This window comes from Oenanthe melanoleuca, chromosome 27 (assembly GCF_029582105.1).
Source record: "Oenanthe melanoleuca isolate GR-GAL-2019-014 chromosome 27, OMel1.0, whole genome shotgun sequence".
NCBI lineage: Eukaryota > Metazoa > Chordata > Aves > Passeriformes > Muscicapidae > Oenanthe > Oenanthe melanoleuca.
Genome location: NC_079360.1, coordinates 4536917 through 4555540, shown reverse-complemented (window position 1 = coordinate 4555540; position 18624 = coordinate 4536917). Strand labels below are relative to the sequence as shown.

The 18624-nt window shown below is 54.2% G+C and overlaps 2 protein-coding genes across 2 annotated transcripts in view; one reads left to right on the top strand and one right to left on the bottom strand.

Annotated features, from left to right (window-relative positions):
• NPEPPS (aminopeptidase puromycin sensitive) overlaps positions 1 to 2161 on the bottom strand; it is a 50829-nt gene extending 48668 nt beyond the window's left edge. Inside the window, exon 1 of the mRNA XM_056512235.1 lies at positions 1960 to 2161. Within this exon, the coding sequence (XP_056368210.1) occupies positions 1960 to 2082 (123 nt within the window). The 5' untranslated portion in view covers positions 2083 to 2161. The remainder of the gene's footprint in view (positions 1 to 1959) is intronic.
• A 6699-nt stretch (positions 2162 to 8860) lies between these two features.
• Positions 8861 to 18480, top strand: MRPL45 (mitochondrial ribosomal protein L45). Its single transcript, XM_056512253.1, has 8 exons — positions 8861 to 9031; positions 9118 to 9313; positions 9732 to 9849; positions 11516 to 11614; positions 14111 to 14159; positions 14460 to 14609; positions 15758 to 15931; positions 18069 to 18480. The coding sequence occupies exons 1-8, from the start codon at positions 8975 to 8977 to the stop codon at positions 18126 to 18128; spliced, it is 903 nt and encodes a 300-aa protein (XP_056368228.1). The 5' UTR covers positions 8861 to 8974; the 3' UTR covers positions 18129 to 18480.
• Positions 18481 to 18624: the final 144 nt, after the last annotated feature.

Genomic DNA, 18624 nt, shown 5'->3' with positions numbered 1-18624 from the left:
CAAAAGGTTTTTTTTATTTTTTTCACAGCCTGGAACTTGTGGGGTCACTGCTTTTTCCTCAGCTGGTGGCGGGGAAGTGCAGGATTCCACATCTCCAGGTGGAACCCACCTGGACACAGCAGAAAATCAAAAATATCTCCTCAAGGAATAAAACCTACAAACCAAACCAAGCACCCCTGGCAGGAGGAACCTCCAGGTAATTCCTGCATCCCAGAGAAGTTCCCAATGCTGCTGCTCAGCGATCCTCTCCTCAGCAGTGGCTTAAAAAAAAAAAAAAAGCTTAAAAAGCCACTGCTCCCCTCCCCCCGAGTGTTATTTTTAACCTGGATGATTTCAGTGATCCCATTTACAGCCCCACAGCTGGAACAGGGCCGGGGAGGACAGGAATAGGTGGCTGGGATGGGATTAAGGGGGAAGAGATCGGGAATTTCTCAAACCCAAACACCCTCAAAAAACAGCAAGAGCAGCCCCGAGGCTGGAACCAACCCAGGATCAAACCCGCGAGGAGATTCGGGTTTTCAATATTTCTGTCACATGACACAAAGTTACTCGTGTGTGGTCGGGTTCCTGCAGGTTCTCCCCAAAGTCACAAGATTCCCCCTCATCCCAGGCCTCGGCACTGCCCAGGGAAGAACTCGCCCTGCTCTCTACCTGTGCTTCACATCCCGCAGCTTTTATTGCCTCCCTGCATTTATTACCTGGCTTTAAAACAAGGCTGAACCACCCCTTCATCACAGATCTGCTCACATCTCGAGACTTAAAACCTCCCTCAATTTATTCTTTTTAAGCTCGCTGTGCGACCATTTAATTTTCAGGGAAAAAAAAAAAAAATCAACAAACCAACCAGTTATCCCTTTATAATCCTGTACCTATCTCAATTCGTAAGGCAAAAAAAAAAAGACGTGAAAGCAAATTCGGGAAATCTTGGCAGAGCAGCCAATGAGAATGACTGGGAGAGACTTGAAGGGTTTCACAGAACTGGTTCCGGCTCTGAAGCACGAGCACGGCGAGGAGGATTTTTCTCGCCTGGCAGAGAAAAACGCGGCGTTTCGGCTCCAAGAACCTTTTCCCCCCCTCAGGCCGCTCATCCCCAGCCTCTCTCCATGACACCGAGGCCTACCCGCACCGGGGGGGGACTTCTCCTTTCACCGCTTTTCCAGCAAATCCCCGAGCCATCCCCAGGGCCCGTGTGGGGCAGGGCAGCGCTGGGGGGTTCCCTGAGGGGCTGCGGGGAACCGGGGGGACACATCCCGGGGTTCCTCATCCCGGCCCGGGACCCGCAGCGGGGCTGGGCGGGGCTCCCCCCCCGAGCCAAGCCGTGTTTAGGGGGTCCTGGAGGGGTTTTGGGGGATTTGGAAGGGGGTTTGTGCATCCATCCTGAATGGAAACACAGCGAGGAGGCGCGGGGGGAGCGCCGAGGGGCCTCCCTGCACCTGCCCGGCCGGGCCCTGGCGCGGAGCGCTGGGGGAATGCGGGGAGCGGAGCGAGGAGCGGCCCTGAGGGCACGGCCAGGGGTCCCTGAGGGGAAAAAGGGGTGGGGGAAACACCCTGGGGGCGTGGGGAGGGGATTGAGGGACCCCTGAGGGGATTGAGGGGAGACTGAGAGGATTGAGGGACCCCTGAGGGGATTGAGGGGGGACTGAGGAGTCCCTTGAGGGGATTGAGGGACCCCTGAGGGGATTGAGGGACCCCTGAGGAGTCCCTTGAGGGGATTGAGGGGACCCCGAGGGGATTGAGGGGGGACTCAGTGGTCCCCTCGGTGAGGGAGGACTGAGGGGATTGAGGGACCCCTGAGGGGATTGAGGGGTTCCCTGAGGGGACTGAGGGACCCCTGAGGGGTCCCCTCGGTGACGGGGGGCCGCGGGCTGGCGGGACCCCTTGTGGGCGGGGCGGGAGGAGGAGGATGAGGAAGGGGAGGATGAGGAGGAAGAAGCCGGGGGTGGGGGGGGGCGGCCCTACCTGCACGGCGGCCTCCAGCTTGCCCTCGAAGGTGAAGTCGATGAGGTCCGGCTTGAGGCAGAGCCCATAGTTGAGGGGGGACACGTCGGCGGGCAGCCGCTCGAACGGCCGCTTCTCCGGCATGGCGGGAGCGCGGGGGGTGCGGGGCTGCGCCCCCCCCGGCGGGGCGGCGGCGGCGGCGGGGGGGGCGGGGGAGGGGAGAGGGGGGGGGGCCGGGGGGCGGCGGGGGGGGCGCGGGAAGGGCGACGCGGCGGCTCCGCACGGACGCAGCGAGAGGGAGCGGCGGCGGGAGCGGAGGATGAGGAGGAGGAAGATGAGGAGGAGGAGGAGGAGGGAGGGGCGGGGGCGCGCGCGCGCGCTCCCGGCTCGAGGCGGCCCCGGTGGGGGAGTGCGGGGAGAGCGGAGAAGGGAGGGGGGGGGGAGGGAGGGAGAGACAGGGAGGCAGGCACGCGGACGGCGCGTGCGCGTGCGCGCGGCGGCGCCACGCGGCCGCGCACGTAGCGCGCGCGGGGGGCGGGGTGGGGGGTGTAGGGGGGGGGAAAAAGGCGGCGAGAGGAGTTGCGTAAGAGGTGGAGGGGAGTGCGCATGCGCGAAGGGCGACCCACGGGGACACGCCCACTCCCTGTCCTGGGACACGCCCCCCCCCTCGGTACGGCGGGATGGGGCAGCCCCGGTAACGGGGTAACGGTGTGTCTGTTAATGTGGATCCCGGTAATGGGGATCACAGTGTATCTTTTAATGGGGATCCCGGTAATGGGGATCCCGGTGTGTGTGTATCAATGAGGATCCCGGTGTGTGCGTTAATGAGGATCCCGGTAACGGGGATCACGGTGTGTGTGTTAATGAGGATCCCGGTAACGAGGATCACGGTGTGTGTGTGTTAATGGGGATCCCGGTAACGGGGATCACGGTGTGTGTGTGTTAATGGGGATCCCGGTAACGGGGATCACGGTGTGTGTGTGTGTTAATGGGGATCCCGGTAACGGGGATCCCGATGTGTGTGTTAATGAGGATCCCGGTAACCGGGATCCCGGTGTGTGTGTTAGTGGGGATCCCGGTAACGGGGATCCCGGTGTGTGTGTTAATGGGGATCCCGGTAACGGGGATCACGGTGTGTGTGTTAATGTGGATCCCGGTAACCGGGATCCCAGTGTGTGTGTTAATGAGGATCCCGGTAATGGGGATCACGGTGTGTGTGTTAATGGGGATCCCGGTAATGGGGATCACGGTGTGTGTGTTAATGGGGATCCCGGTAATGGGGATCACGGTGTGTGTGTGTTAATGGGGATCCCGGTAATGGGGATCACAGTGTGTGTGTGTTAATGGGGATCCCGGTAATTGGGATCCCGATGTGTGTGTGTTAATGAGGATCCCGGTAACGGGGATCACGGTGTGTGTGTGTTAATGGGGATCCCGGTAACGGGGATCCCGATGTGTGTGTGTTAATGAGGATCCCGGTAATGGGGATCCCGATGTGTGTGTTAATGAGGATCCCCGTAACGGGGATCCCGGTGTGAGCTGGAATGGTGCCCCCATTACTGAGCCACCTGTGTTTCCCTGCTTGTCCCCTATATTTCATTTCTCACATTTCCGAGAGATCCCAAACCAGTGCAGGTTGGGGTTTCTCCAGGGTTCCCCTTATCCCATCCAGCCCTCTGAGCACCCCCAGCCCCGGGCAGTGCCTGTCCCTGTATCTGGAACACACAGGTCCCTTTCTCCAGGGGTGCAGCCACTTCTGTGCCCCCCAGACCCAGATAAGGCAGCAGAGCTCGGGGTGTAACTGTCGCCAACCTCCAGCACAGAAAAATGGTGAAATCAGATAAAACCTCTTGGATTTTGGCACAAAAATGGGATGTGTGGGGCAGGGAGGTGTCCTGTCCTCCAGGCTTGTCCAGGCAGCAGCATGGGGTTGGGTTTTCTCCCCACCCTGAGCCTAAAACCACTTTCTTCCTCCTCCTCCTCTTCTTCCTCATATTTGAAATGCAGCACCCAGGTAAATCCTGGGTGTTACAGGACTTCCAGGAAAACTCTCCCGGGAAAACCCTTTGTGGCCAGCCTCACATCCTGGATTTTTTTTTGGTTTTTTTTGGGTTTTTTTTGTTTTTTTTTTTGTTTTGTTTAAATCTGAATTTCTTGGGCAGGAAGACCCCAAAGTCCTGCAGCCCTTTGGGGCTCACTCTGGGTTCTCCTGAGAGATGCAGTTGGCAGAATTCCAGAAAAATATCTGTCCAGTGCTGTGGGACGACTGGTCAGGTGTGTGACAATCACCAACAGCGACTTTAAAAATCCACAATAAAGCTTTTCATATGAGAAGTGAAAAAATCCAGTGGCTTTTCCTGCACCCCAGTTTTGGAGAAGCAGCCCCAGCCCCAGCCCTGCTCTGGAGTTTGGATTCAGGAACTCATCTGCTGACTCCAGAGTGTGTTAATTATGGATTTAATTAATCTCAGCCCCCCAAAAGGGCTGTGAACAGTTTGGGGGTGCCACAATCACCCTCTTTCTAAAGAGGACTCTGGGAATCATTCTTAGCCTTTCACCACTGGAAACTGGGATTGACGTTTTTTTTTAAATCCCATTCCTTCCTCAACGAGATTTCTTTCAGTGGTACTTTGCTGTTATAAAAGATAATTTAGTGCTGAGCCAGGGAGGGAGTGAGTAGGGAGTGGAGAGGAGTTGGATTCAAGGTTGGGAGCAGAGATTTGATGAGGGAATGGGGATTTGAGAAAGGAAAAGGGATTTGAGGAGGGAAAAGGGATTTGGGGAGGGGAGTAGAGATTCAGAGCAGGGGGAGCAGAGATTTGAGGGAAGGAGCAGGAATTCAAGAGAGATGGGGTTTGAGGAGGGGAATAGGATTTGAGGGAAGGAGCAGGAATTCAAGAGGGATGGGGTTTGAGGACGGGAATAGGATTTGAGGGAAGGAGCAGGAATTCAAGAGGGATGGGGTTTGAGGACGGGAATAGGATTTGAGGCAGACTGAAGGGGTTCGAGGGAGGGAGCAGGGATTTCAGGGAGGGAAAAGGGATTTCAGGGAGGGAAAAGGGATTTCCGGGAGGGAACAGGGATTTCAGGGAGGGAACGGGGATTCACTGAGACCTGGCGGAGCCGGCGGCACGAACTGGGGCAGGGAGAAAGTACAGACAGCTCTCAGCACATCGTTACAAAAAAACCCAGCGCTGGGTTCATCCGGGGCTGCCGCGGGGCCGCATTGTGCTGCAGAGCCCCGGGGAGGGAAAGGGAGACAAGGGAACAGCTGGAAACAGCTGGAAACAGCTGGAGCCGCGCGGGGGGTTCGGGCGGCTGCCGCCCTGCTCCATCCTGCCAGCTGCCAGCGCCTCGGAGGGTGCGGGACACGGGGACACGGGGACACGGCATGGGGGGACATCGGGGCTGGGAGCTGGTCCAGGGAATGTTCTAGGATTTTATGGAATCCTGGCGGGATGCTGGATTGAAAAGTCTGGGCGGAAAGTCCCGTCTTGCCCTGCAGCAAAGGAAGGGCTGGACCCCACGGTTTGGCGAGGAGGCTCCGCGTGGGATTTGCAGCCGGGATGGATGGAGTCGGACTCGGCCATGGGGACACCCCGAGGCCACCACAGCGTGACAAAAAGGAGTTCGGCTGTGCCAGGACAGAAATCCCGTCCCTTCCCGCCCCGCTCGGTGCTGGCACCGCGGGTGACTGTCCCTGGCAGAGCCACTGGAAGGTCAGGGGCAGGATAAAACTATTCCTGGAGCAGAGCTGGGAGGGAAGCGGAGGGGATTGTCTCCTCTGAGCTTTAATTCCCATCCCGGGTGGCCCCGGGGTCACTGGGTGCCCTCCTGGCCCCTGAACGGGGGGTTTTGGTGGCCGCGGTGGCTACGGGGCTTGTGCTTGGCAAAGGCGCTTTTTACGGGTGCTGCTCGTCACGGGAGATGCTGGGAGGTGACAGATGCTGCTGTCAGCAAGAATCCAGAAAAAAAAAAAAATTAAAAAGGAGGAAGAAAGAGGCTCCACGGAGAAAGCCGGGGGGAAGCCGCCTCCTCCGCCGTGTCCTGACCAAACCGGGTTCTCCTGTAGTGCCAGACTGGAGAGGGCCCGGGGACAAACGGACGGGACGGGCTGGAAACCAGGAGCTGTAATTAGCCCAGAGCCTCTGCAGCCACCAACCGCTGTCAGTGCTCCCTTCTAATTAGGAAAAACAAGGGGGAAAAACAAGAAGGGAAGAAAGAAATTAAAAATAAATAAATAAAAAAAAAAGTTCCCAAGAGAGGCCTTGCTTCTTTTCTTTTCTTTTCTTTTCTTTTCTTTTCTTTTCTTTTCTTTTCTTTTCTTTTCTTTTCTTTTCTTTTCTTTTCTTTTCTTTTCTTTTCTTTTCTTTTCTTTTCTTTTCTTTTCTCTTCTCCTTTCTTTTTTCCCTTTCCTTTCCTTTCCTTTCCTTTCCTTTCCTTTCCTTTCCTTTCCTTTCCTTTCCTTTCCTTTCCTTTCCTTTCCTTTCCTTTCCTTTCCTTTCCTTTCCTTTCCTTTCCTTTCCTTTCCTTTCCTTTCCTTTCCTTTCCTTTCCTTTCCTTTCCTTTCCTTTCCTTTCCTTTCCTTTCCTTTCCTTTCCTTTCCTCCTTTTTTCTCTTTTTTCTTTTTTCTTTTTTTCTTTTTTCTTTTTTCTTTTTTCTTTTTTCTTTTCCCTTTTTTTCCTTTCTTTCTCTCTCCCGAGTTTCCTCCTCCGCTGCCGGGATCGGGAGCAGCCGGAGGGCACCGGCTAATCCTGCCTCGCAGGTCTGGGCCGCCGGCTTAGGGCTGGAATCTCTGGTATTCGGGAGCACGGGGACAACAGCGCTCCAAGCTCTGGGGGCCTCTCGCTCATTCCCGGGGGGTTGGGAATGGCTTGAGTTTCCCTGGATTTTCTCCTCTCCCCGTGTGCGTGCGGCTCTGCCCGTCCCCTCCCGCCTCGCCGCCGGGCACCTGGGACAAGTTGCACAAGGATGGAGGCAAATGTGGCCAAACCCCTGCCTGGAGCTGGCGGGGACATTTTGAGGCGGGTGCTGAGCCCCGGTCCCAGCCCTGATCCCGCTTTCCCACGGGATAAATCCCCGCGTGGTGGTTTTGCAGAGAGAAGGGCGCGGGTGGAGTGGGGACATCGTCCAGTGGCATCTGCACGGCCCCGTCCCAAATTGCTTTTGTGAGGGGAAAAAGCGGGAATTTGTGAGGGGGAAAAGCGGGAAATAGTGAGGGGAAGAGCAGGAATTTGAGGGGAAAAGCGGGAATTTGAGGGGAAAAGCGGGAATTTGTGAGGGGAAAAAGCGGGAATTTGTGAGGGGGAAATGGGAATTTTTGAGGGGAAAAAAGCGGGAATTAGTAAGGGCGAAAAAGCGGGAATTTGTGAGGAGGAGAGCAGGAGTTTGAGGGAAAAGCGGGAATTAGTGAGGGGGAAAAGCGGGAATTTGTGAGGGTAAGAGCAGGAATTTGAGGGGGGAAAAGCGGGAATTACTAAGGGCAAAAAAGCGGGAATTTGTGAGGGGAAGAGCAGGAATTTGAGGGAAAAAGTGGGTATTTGTGAGGGGAAAATACGGGAATTTGTGAGGGGGGAAAAAGCGGGAATTTATGAGGGGAAAAGGGGGAATTTGTGAGGGGAAAAGCGGGAATTTGTGTGGGGGGAAAAGCGGGAATTATTGAGGGGAAAAGCGGGAATTTGTGAGCCGTGGGGCTCTGGGGCCGGTGACTCAGCCCCGGTCTGGCTGCCCAGCCCCGGGGTTTCATCCCAGTTTTCCACTTTTCCCACCGGGATTGCTGCGGGATGCGCTCTCCGCTATTTTTGCCCCACCTCAGTGAGCATCACACCGAATTTCGGGAGGTGCTGGGGGCTCGCAGACGCCATCCCCCCACCCGGAGGGGCCCGGCTCCCCCCGTGCCCCCCAGCCCAGCCCCGCACGGCCGCTCCCGGCTCAGATAAGGGCTCGGGATCAACGGTCCCGGGCACAGCGGAGCCGTCACTACACATTAACCAGCTGTCCGATGGAGCAACGACGCGTCCTCGGAGCCAAGATCAACAGTCCCCAAAGCAAACTGGGAGCGGGGCCAGGCGCAGCGGAGCCTCCCGGCGAGCCCCCCGCTCCAGAGGGGGCTTCGCACCCCCGGGCTGGGCTCGCCTTTGGCTCTGCGGGCCCGTGGGCGGGTGATGAGCATCCCCAGGGTGTCCGTGTTCTCACAGGGATGGGGTTTGCAGGGAAGGTTGGGTTTGGGATGGGCTGGTTTATGTTTTAGGGAGGTGATGCTGCATGCTAGGTTGTCCCCCGGGATATTTGAGGGACCCATGGACCCCCACAAGCAGCATCCCGGGGGTGCCAGGCTGTGCTGGGGACATCCGAGGGACCCCTGCCCCCGACCCCCCTCCACCACCAGCGTCAGGCGATGCGAAATCCCAAAAGCATCGAACAAAACCCACGGAGCTGCTGGGGGGTGCAGGAACCTGGGGGGGATTCTGAGGGTCCGGGGGGGCTCTGAAAATCCGGGGTGCGGGGGCTCTGCGTTACGGGGGGGTTATGCAGAACTGGGGGGGCTCTACCTGGTCGAAGGAGCCCTGTGGGTCTGGGGGGACAAATATGGAGGTCTGGGAGGGGGGGGGGGGGGCGCTCTGCGTGTCCGGGAGAGCCCTGCGGGTTTTGGGGGGATGTCACTACAGATCCGGGGGGGGGCCTGCGGGTCTGGGGGGGCTCCGACACCCGCAGCATCCCCCGTATGGGGCAGGGTGGGGGTCGCACATGACCCGTTTTGGGGATGGGGGGGGTTTACAGCGCTCTCCCCCCCGCCCCCCGCACTGCACCACGCACGGGGGTCCCCCCGCCCCGCGTTTGGGGTGTGGGTGGGCGGAGCCTCCCTCGCTGGCCCCGCCCCCAGGGGGGCTCCGCAGCCGATGGAATTTTCCACTCGCGGGCGCGGCGCGGGTTCCCGCCGGCCACGCCCCTTTCCCCGCGCGCGCGCTCCCCGCGCGGCCCCGCCCACCCCAGCTCACCCCTCCCTTCCCGCCATCCCCCACGGCGGGGGGAAAAGATGGCGGCCGCCATGGCGGCGGGGCTGGGCCGCAAAGCGCCGCGGCTCTGCTGGAAGGTGCGGCCGGGAGGAGCGGGGTGAGGGGGAGCTGCGGGAGGCGGTGGGGTGCGCTCACTCCGCGCTCTGCTGTTGCCTCTCCTCAGGCTGCCGAGTCGCTGCTCCGTCCCGGCGCGGTGCTGTCCGGTGTGGTTGTGCCGGTGAGGGGCAGGAGGAAGCGTCCGCCGGTGCCCGAATGGGCCCGGGAGCTGAGCCCTGAGGAGAGGGAGCGGCGGCTCAAATCCTCGGCTCCCGTCTTCCCGGACGAGCGCATAGAGCGCACATTCTTCTTGGCTTGCACGGGTACGCGAAACAGGGGAGGCAGCCCGGGCCGGGTGATGGCCTGGGAGAGAGAATCAGGCGGAATTCCTTCCCTGCCTGATCGCCAAAGCTTCTTGGATCCTGGAATCCCTGTGGTTTGGGTTGGGAAAATCCTTCCAGTGCCACCTTGCTAGGTCAAGGATGCTCGCAGGGATTTTGGGGCAGCCACAGCTGCTCTGGGAATTCCACCCCAGCCCCTTCCCACCCTCTCAGGGAGAAATTCCTTCCCCAAAATCCCCTCTAAACTTCATTTTGAAGCCATTTTCCCCGGGCTGTGAGGGAAGAGCACAGAGCAGCGCCCGTGGATGAGCTTATCCCAGGAATTCTCTGCATGCTGTGATTTCCCCTCTTCATTCCCTTGGCTCTGAGCCTCCTCCTGAGCTGCTTTTCCCAATCCCAGCTGAAATCATGGATCCCTACGTCCCTCCCGAGGGCGATGCCCGCCTGACCTCGCTGTCCAAGGACGGGGTGAAGCAGCAGATGCAGAAGCTGAGGCAAACTGCGGCGTCCCAGCTGGCGTACGTACCCCTAAATACCTCCATTGGCTGCTGCAGCAGCTCTGCTCTGCCTGTCCTGCCTCTGTCACTGCCACATACTCCTGCCCCAAATCCCTCAGGCCACCCATGACACCCCAAATTCTCCCAGGACACCCCTGTGTTTCCCCTAGGTCACTGCCAGGTTACCCAGGACCTCCCAAATTTCCTCAAAACTCCCCCAAATTCACCCAGGACGCCCCTGTTTTCCCCACAAGGTCACCTCCAGGCCACCCAGGACCCCCAGATCCCCTCAAAACTCTCCCCAAATCACTCCAGGACACCCCTGTATCCCCACAGGGTCACATCCAGGCCACCCAGGACCCCCAGATCCCCTCAAAACTCCCCCCAAATCACCCAGGACACCCCTGTATCCCTCCGCCAGGTCACATCCAGGCCACCTAGAACCGCCCAAATCCCCTCAAAACTCCCAGGATCCCCCCCAAATCCTCCCAGGACCCCACTTTGTCCTTCCAGGCCTCTCAGGACCCCCAAAATACACTCAAAACTCACCCCATGACCCCTCTGTGTCCCCCAGGTCACCTCCAGGCCACCCAGAACCTCCCAAATCTCCTCAAAACTCCCACAAATTCACCCAGGACACCCCTGTTCCCCCCACAAGGTCACCTCCAGGCCACCCAGAACCTCCCAAATCCCCTCAAAACTCTCCCCAAATCACCCCAGGACACCCATGTGTCCCTCCTAGGTCACCACCAGGTCACCCTGAACCTCCCAAATCCCTTCAAAACTCCCCCAAATTCCCCCAAGACACTCCTTGTTTCCCCACAAGGTCACCTCCAGGCCACCCAGAACCCCCCAAATATCCTCAAAACTCCCCCCAAATCACCCAGGACACCCCTGTTTCCCCCACAAGGTCACTTCCAGGCCACCCTGGACCCCCCTGTGTCCTCCAGACCACCCTGGACCCCCCAAATCCCCTCAAAACTCCCCCAAATCCCCCCAGGACACCCCTGTATCCCCCCAAGGTCACCTCCAGGCCACCCAGAACCCCCAGATCCTCTCAAAACTCTCCCCAAGTCAACTCAGGACACCCCTGTGTCCCTCCTAGGTCACCTCCAGCCACCCTGGACCTCCCAGATTTCCTCAAAACGCCCCCAAATTCCCCTAGGACACCCCTGTATTCCCCCAGGGTCAGCTCCAGTCCACCCAGGACCTCCCAGATGCCCAAAACTCCCCCAAATCCCCTCAAAACTCCCCCAAATCACCCCAGGACACCCCTTTTTCTCCCCAGGGTCACCTTTAGGCCACCCAGGACCTCCCAAATCTGCTCAAAACTCCCCCATGTCCCCTCAAGCACCCCCAAGACCCCCCCAAACCCCTCTATGAGAGATCCCTGAATCATTTTTAGGATTAAGGAGTTGTCTCCTCCCTGCTTTTCCCATTGTTGTTGTCCTTCTTCAGGAGTTCCCACCTCTCCTGCTGGCACCCCTGATTTTTTTTTTTTAGGATTTTTTATATTTTGCTCTTTTATGACCACCTGAAGGTTTTGTCTTAGTGGGCAATGTCCAATTCTCAGCTGGTAAAAGCTGGGATTCAATCCTGTAGGATCCAAACATCCAGGGCAGCTCTGATTTGTTCTTCCCTTGATTTTTTTTTTTTTCTTTTTTTTTCTTTTTTTTTTCTTTCCCAGCCTGCGGAAGATCAAGGATCATGACCCGGATTTCAGCACCAAAACCTTCCCTGAGAAAGCCCAGGAGATATTTATTGAGGCCCACAACTCCCTGGCAAAGTAAGGCCCTTCCCTGATCCGTGTGGGAAAAGTAGGAATTTGTGAGAGGGGAAAAGCAGGAATTTGTGAGGGGTAAGTGGGAATATGTGGGGGAATTTGTGAGGGGGAAAAGGCGGGAATTTGTGAGGGGGAAAAAATGGGAATTTATGAGGGAAAAGGTGAGTATTTGTGAGGGGAAAGTGGGAATTTGTGGGGGAATTTGTGAGGGGGAAAAAGTGGGATTTTGTGAGAGGAAAAGGGGAAATTTGTGAGGGGGAAAAAGCAGGAATTTGAGGGGGGAAAAGCGGGAGTTTGTGAGGGAGAAAACGCGGGAATTTATGAGGGGAAAGGTGGGTATTTGTGAGGGGGAAACAGGAATTTGTGAGGAAAAGAGTGGGAATTTGTGAGGAAAGCAGGAATTAGGGAAGAGAAGTGGGAATTAATGAGGGGAGAAAAACGGGAATATCTGAGGGGAAAGGCGGGAATTTGTGAGGGGGAAAATCGGGAAATTTGTGAGGGGAAGGGTGGGTATTTGTGAGGAAAAGAGTAGGAATTAGGGAAGAGAAGTGGGAATTAATGAGGGGGGAAAAACGGGAATATCTGAGGGGAAAAACGGGAAATTTGTGAGGGGGAAAAAAGCGGGAATTTGTGAGGGGAAAAAAGTGGGAATTTATGAGGGAAAAGGTGGGTATTTGTGAGAGGAAAGTGGGAATTTGTGGGGGAATTTGTGAGGGGGAAAAGGCGGGATTTTGTGAGGGGAAAAAGTGGGAATTTGAGGGGGGAAAAAGCGGGAGTTTGTGAGGAAAAAAGTGGGAATTTGTAAGGAAAGCAGGAATTAGGGAAGAGAAGTGGGAATTAATGAGGGGAAAAAAACGGGAATATCAGAGGGGAAAGGCAGGAATTAGGGAGAAAAAGCTGGAATTAGGGGGAAAAAGTGGGAATTTGTGAGGGGAAAAAGCGGGAATTTATGAGGAAAAAGGTGGGTATTTGTGAGGGGAAAGTGGGAATTTGTGGGGGAATTTGTGAGAGGAAAATGGGAAATTGGTGAGGGGGAAAAAGCAGGAATTTGTGAGGGGGAAAACCGGGCATTTATGAGGGGAAAGGTGGATATTTGTGAGGGGGAAACAGGAATTTGTGAGGAAAAGAGTGGGAATTTTGAGGAAAGCAGGAATTAGGGAAGAAAAGTGGGAATTAATGAGAAGGGAAAAACGGGAATATCTGAGGGGAAAAAGCGGGAATTAGGGGGAAAAGCTGGAATTTGTGAGGGGGGAAAAGCAGGAATTTGTGAGGGGTAAGTGGGAATTTGTGAGGGAGAAAAAGCGGGAATTTGTGAGGGGGAAAGGAGGGAAATTTGTGAGGAGAAAAAGTGGGAATTTGTGAGAGGAAAAGTGGAAATTTGTGAGGGGGAAAAGGCGTGAGTTTGTGAGGGGGAAAAAGCGGGAATTTATGCAGGGGAAAGGTGGGTATTTGTGCAGGGGAAAGTGGGAATTTGTGGGGGAATTTGTGAGGGGGAAAAAGTGGGATTTTGTGACAGGAAAAAGTGGGAATTTGTGAGAGGAAAATCGGGAAATTTGTGAGGGGGAAAAAGTGGGAATTTGAGGGGGGAAAAGGCGGGAGTTTGTGAGGGGGAAACAGGAATTTGTGAGGAAAAGAGTGGGAATTTGTGAGGAAAGCAGGAATTAGGGAAGAGAAGTGGGAATTAATGAGGGGAAAAAACCGGGAATATCTGAGGGGAAAGGCGGGAATTTGTGAGGGGAAAAGTGGGAAATTTGTGAGGGGAAGGGTGGGTATTTGTGAGGAAAAGACTGGGAATTTGTGAGGAAAGCCAGAACTAGGGAAGAAAAGTGGGAATTAATGAGGGGGAAAAAACGGGAATATCTGAGGGGAAAGGCGGGAATTTGTGAGGGGGAAAAGCGGGAATTTGTGAGAGGAAAAGGGGAAATTTGTGAGGGGGGGAAAAAGCAGAAGTTTGTGAGAGGGAAAAACTGGGCATTTATGAGGGGGAAGGTGGGTATTTGTGAGGAAAAGAGTGGGAATTTGTGAGGAAAGCAGGAATTAGGGAAGAAAAGTGGGAATTAATGAGGGTGGAAAAACGGGAATATCAGGGGAAAGGTGGGAATTAGGGAGAAAAAGCTGGAATTAGTGAGGGGGGAAAAGTGGGAATTTGTGAGGGTAAGGGTGGGTGTTTGTGAGGAAAAGAGTGAGAATTTGTGAGGAAAGCAGGAATTAGGGAAGAGAAGTGGGAATTAATGATGGGGGAAAAGCGGGAAGATGTGAGGGGAAAGGCGGGAATTAGGGGGGAAAAGTGGGAATTTGTGAGGGGGAAAGCAGGGAATTTGTGAGGAGAAAAAGTGGAAAGTTGTGAGGGGAAAACAGGGATTTGTGAGGGAAAAAGTGGAAATTTGGGGGAAAGCAGTTATTTGTGAGGGGGAAAGTCAGGAATTTGTGAGGGGAAAGTGAGAATTTGTGAGGGGAAAAGCGGGAATTTGTGTGGAACCTCTTTTCTTTCCTTTGCAGCTTTAACAAGCAGAAGCTTCACGCCCTGGTGACCGAGCGCTGCTACCCCGTAAGTGTCTGGAATTTTGGGATATCCTCAGCTGTATCACTTCCATGGCATTTAAAATTCTAAATTTCATCCTCTGCCTCATTTTTAATGTAATTTTTCTGCGATTTTTTTTTTAAGCCTTTCTAAGCTTGGCGATGCCTCATTTTTTCCTGGCTACAGCAAAGAGAGAAAACCCAAAACTAATCAACAACCAATGAAATGCTTGTGGTGTTTTCTCAATTCACATCCAGATTGAGTCAGAGCGGGAGCGAACAGATCATTAATTACTGTAATGAATCCCAAGCTGGTTTCTCCTGGCAGGACATGGTGCGTGGCAACAGGTACAAAACCATCCGCTGGAGGTTCGTGGAGTCCCTGGAGCCCCCCAGGGTGGTGCACGTGCGCTGTGAGGGCGTCATGAACCGGGGCAACCTCTACGGGCAGGTGACAGTGAGGATGCACAGCCGCCAGGTGAGCCCTGCCCTGGGGTCCTGCGCTGGGTTTGGAGGGAAGGCACCTCAAATCCCATCACAGGGAGGGATTTCTTCCCAGCATCTCATCTAAACTTCAGTTTGGAGCCATTTCTCCTTGTCAATATTCCCTCCTTCCCATGTTTGATGTCGGTTCCTTCAGGACATGCAAGGTCACAGTTAGGTGACCTCCCTTTTCCAGGATGAACAATCCAAATTTTCCCAGCCTTTCCTCTTAGGAAAATCCATCCCTCCATCTTCTCTCACTGAGCCAGCTCAGCACAGAGATCCCAATCTTTTTTTGGGTTGGAAAGACCCTAAATCCCTCCCACTGTCCCAGGATGCTCCAGCCTGACCTGGGACACTTCCAGGGCTGAGGCAGCCACAGATTCCCTGGGAAATCCATTTCCCTTCACAGGGAGGGATCTCTCCCCAGCATCTCATCTAGACCTCAGTTTGGAGCCATTTCTCCTTGTCAATATTCCCTCCTCCCCATGTTTGCTGTTGGTTCCTTCAGGACATGGAAGGTCACAGTTAGGTGACCTTCCTTTTCCAGGATGAACAATCCAAATTTTCCCAGCCTTTCCTCTTAGGAAAATCCATCCCTCCATCTTCTCTCACTGAGCCAGCTCAGCACAGAGATCCCAATCTTTTTTTTGGGTTGGAAAGACCCTAAATCCCATCCCATTCCACCCCTGCCATTGGCAGGAACACCTCCCAGTGTCCCGGGGTGTTCTAACCTGGCCTGGGACACTTCCAGGGCTGAGGCAGCCACAGATTCCCTGGGAAATCCATTTCCCCCTCACAGGGAGGGATCTCTCCCCAACATCTCATCTAAACTTCAGTTTGGAGCCATTTCTCCTTGTCCATGTTTGCTCTCAGTTCCTTCAGGACCTGGAAGGTCACAGTTAGCTCACCCTGAAGCCTTTTCCAGGAAGAACAATCCCAATTTTCCCAGGCTTTCCTCCTAGAAAAATCCATCTCCATTCTCCCTCACCAGCCCCAACCTGCTGCCCACCCAGGGCTGAGAATCCCAATCTTTTTTAGGTTGGAAAACCCTTAAATCCCATCCCATGGGCATGGACACCTGCTATCCCAGATCACTCCTAACCCCATCCATCCTGTTTATTTTTTTTTATCTTTTGCCAGATTTTGGCCATCTATGACCGCTTTGGGCGGCTCATGTACGGTGGGGAGGAGATTCCCAAGGATGTTCTGGAATATGTTGTGTTTGAGAGGTACCTGGTGAACCCCTATGGAACATGGAGGATGCATGGGAAGATTGTCCCAGAGTGGGCTCCACCCAAGGATCCCATCATAAAGGTGGGAAAAGGCTGGAAAATGGAGATTCTAGTGGGGGAAATATGGAGATTCTAGTGGGGGGAAATATGGAGATTCTAGTGGGGGAAATATGGAGATTCTAGTGGGGGAAATATGGAGATTCTAGTGGGGGAAAAAATGGAGATTCTAGTGGGGGAAAAAATGGAGATTCTAGTGGGGGAAAAAATGGAGATTCTAGTGGGGGAAAAAATGGAGATTCTAGTGGGGAAAAATGGAGATTCTAGGGGGGGAAAAAGTGGAGATTCTGGGGGAGGAAAATGGAGATTCTGGGGGAGGAAAATGGAGATTCTAGTGGGGGAAAAGTGGAGATTCTAGTGGGGGAAAAGTGGAGATTCTAGGGGGGAAAAAGTGGAGATTCTAGGGGGGGAAAAGTGGAGATTCTAGGGGGGAAAAATGTTGATTCTAGAGGGGGGAAAAATGTTGATTCTAGAGGGGGGAAAAATGTTGATTCTAGAGGGGGGAAAAAATGGAGATTCTAGAGGGGGGGGAAAATGGAGATTCTAGAGGGGGGAAAAATGGAGATTCCTGTGGGGGGGAAAAATGGAGATTCCTGTGGGGGGGAAAAATGGAGATTCCTGTGGGGGGGAAAAGTGGAGATTCTAGTGGGGGAAAAATGGAGATTCTAGTGGGGAAAAAATGGAGATTCTAGGGGAAAAAAAATGGAGGTTCAAGGTGGGGGGAAATGGAGATTCTGGGGGGGGGGGAAAGTGGAGATTCTAGGGGGGAAAAGTGGAGATTCTAGGGGGGGAAAAGTGGAGATTCTAGGGGGGAAAAAGTGGAGATTCTAGTGGGGGGAAATATGGAGATTCTAGTGGGGGAAATATGGAGATTCTAGGGGGGAAAAAATGGAGATTCTAGTGGGGGAAAAAATGGAGATTCTAGTGGGGGAAAAAATGGAGATTCTAGTGGGGGGAAATATGGAGATTCTAGTGGGGGAAATATGGAGATTCTAGGGGGGAAAAAATGGAGATTCTAGTGGGGGAAAAAATGGAGATTCTAGTGGGGGGAAATATGGAGATTCTAGTGGGGGAAATATGGAGATTCTAGGGGGGAAAAAATGGAGATTCTAGTGGGGGAAAAAATGGAGATTCTAGTGGGGGAAAAAATGGAGATTCTAGTGGGGGGAAATATGGAGATTCTAGTGGGGGGAAATATGGAGATTCTAGGGGGGGAAATATGGAGATTCTAGGGGGGAAAAAGTGGAAATTCTAGGCGGGGAAAAAGTGGAGATTCTAGGGGGGAAAATGTGGAGATTCTAGGGGGTAAAAAAGGAGATTCTAGAGGGGAAAAAAAATGGAGATTCTAGGGGGGGAAAAGTGGGGATTCTAGGGGGGAAAATGGAGATTCTAGGGGGGAAAAAGTGGGGATTCTAGGGGGGAAAAAAATGGAGGTTCAAGGTGGGGGGAAATGGAGATTCTGGGGGGGGAAAAATGGAGATTCTAGCGGGGGGGAAATGGAGATTCTAGGGGGGGGAAAAATGGAGATTCTAGTGGGGGGAAAATGGAGATTCTAGGGGGGGAAAAAATGGAGATTCTAGGGGGGGAAAATATGGAGATTCTGGGGGGAGGGGGAAATGGAGATTCTAGGGGGAAAAAATGGAGATCCTTGGGGCTTAAAAAAAGGAGATTCCTGTGGGGGAAAAAAAAAGATCCCTGTGGGGAAAAGCATGGAGATCCATCCAAGGGAAAAATGGAGATCCCTGCACGGGAAAAATGGAGATCCCTCTGGGGGAAAAAAAAAGGAGAATCCTTGTGGGGATCATTCTGGACAAAGCTGAGCTGCCTGGTGGGGGAAGGTGAGGGGTTCATCCACTGTTTGGAATGTCCATGGAATTATTCCTGGGAGCTGGAATGGGAGACTGAGGTCCTGGGATGGCTGAGGGCAGGTGTGGGATAATTTTGAGAATTATTTCCCTCTGTCCCCACCCTGGAAAAGTGTCTCTGCCTCCCTGTGTTACTAAAAATGGATTCTGGGGAAGAAGGAGGGGAGAATTCCAGTGTAACTCAAGGCTTCCCATCCCATTCCCTTCCCCTGCCTCCATCTCATCCCCCCTTTTTTCCCTTTCCAGAACCCCCTGCTCCCCTTTTTTCCTGCTGATTTTTATCCCTTGTTTTTCCAGACTGTGATGATTCCTGGCCCAGCCCCGGATCCCTCAGAGGAGCATGAAAAAGTGAAGTAGAAAGTTCTGGAACGTGGACAGGGACAGCAAAGAGGCTGGGAGGGAGGATTGGGATCGTGTTGGATGTGGCTGTGCCTTCCCTGGGAGCAAATTTGGGAATGGGCTGCAGCCACTCTGAATTTCAAGGAGCCAGAGGGGTTGGGAGGGGGATCTGGAGGAGCTCTGGAAGAGCTTGGCTCTGCTGCAGCCTCACCCTCACTGGGTTTCCTGGAGGATGAGGAAACTCAGGAGCATCCATGGGCCACCCTCTGTCCTGGAATTCCATGGGAGAGCCCTTGGAATATTTGTCACCTCCATGGGAGGGGTCACAGACCTGCTGGTCAGTCATTAAAACTTCACCCAGTGACTTTTAGCACAGGTTTTTTTTTTTTTTTCCCCCATCTCTTTTTACTGATTCCCAAACTCCTGTTTTTTAACAGAAACCAAGTTCCATGGTGGTGGGGGGGTGTTGCCATTGGAGTCTCTGAGAAGAGCTGCAGCACAGCTGATAATTGGA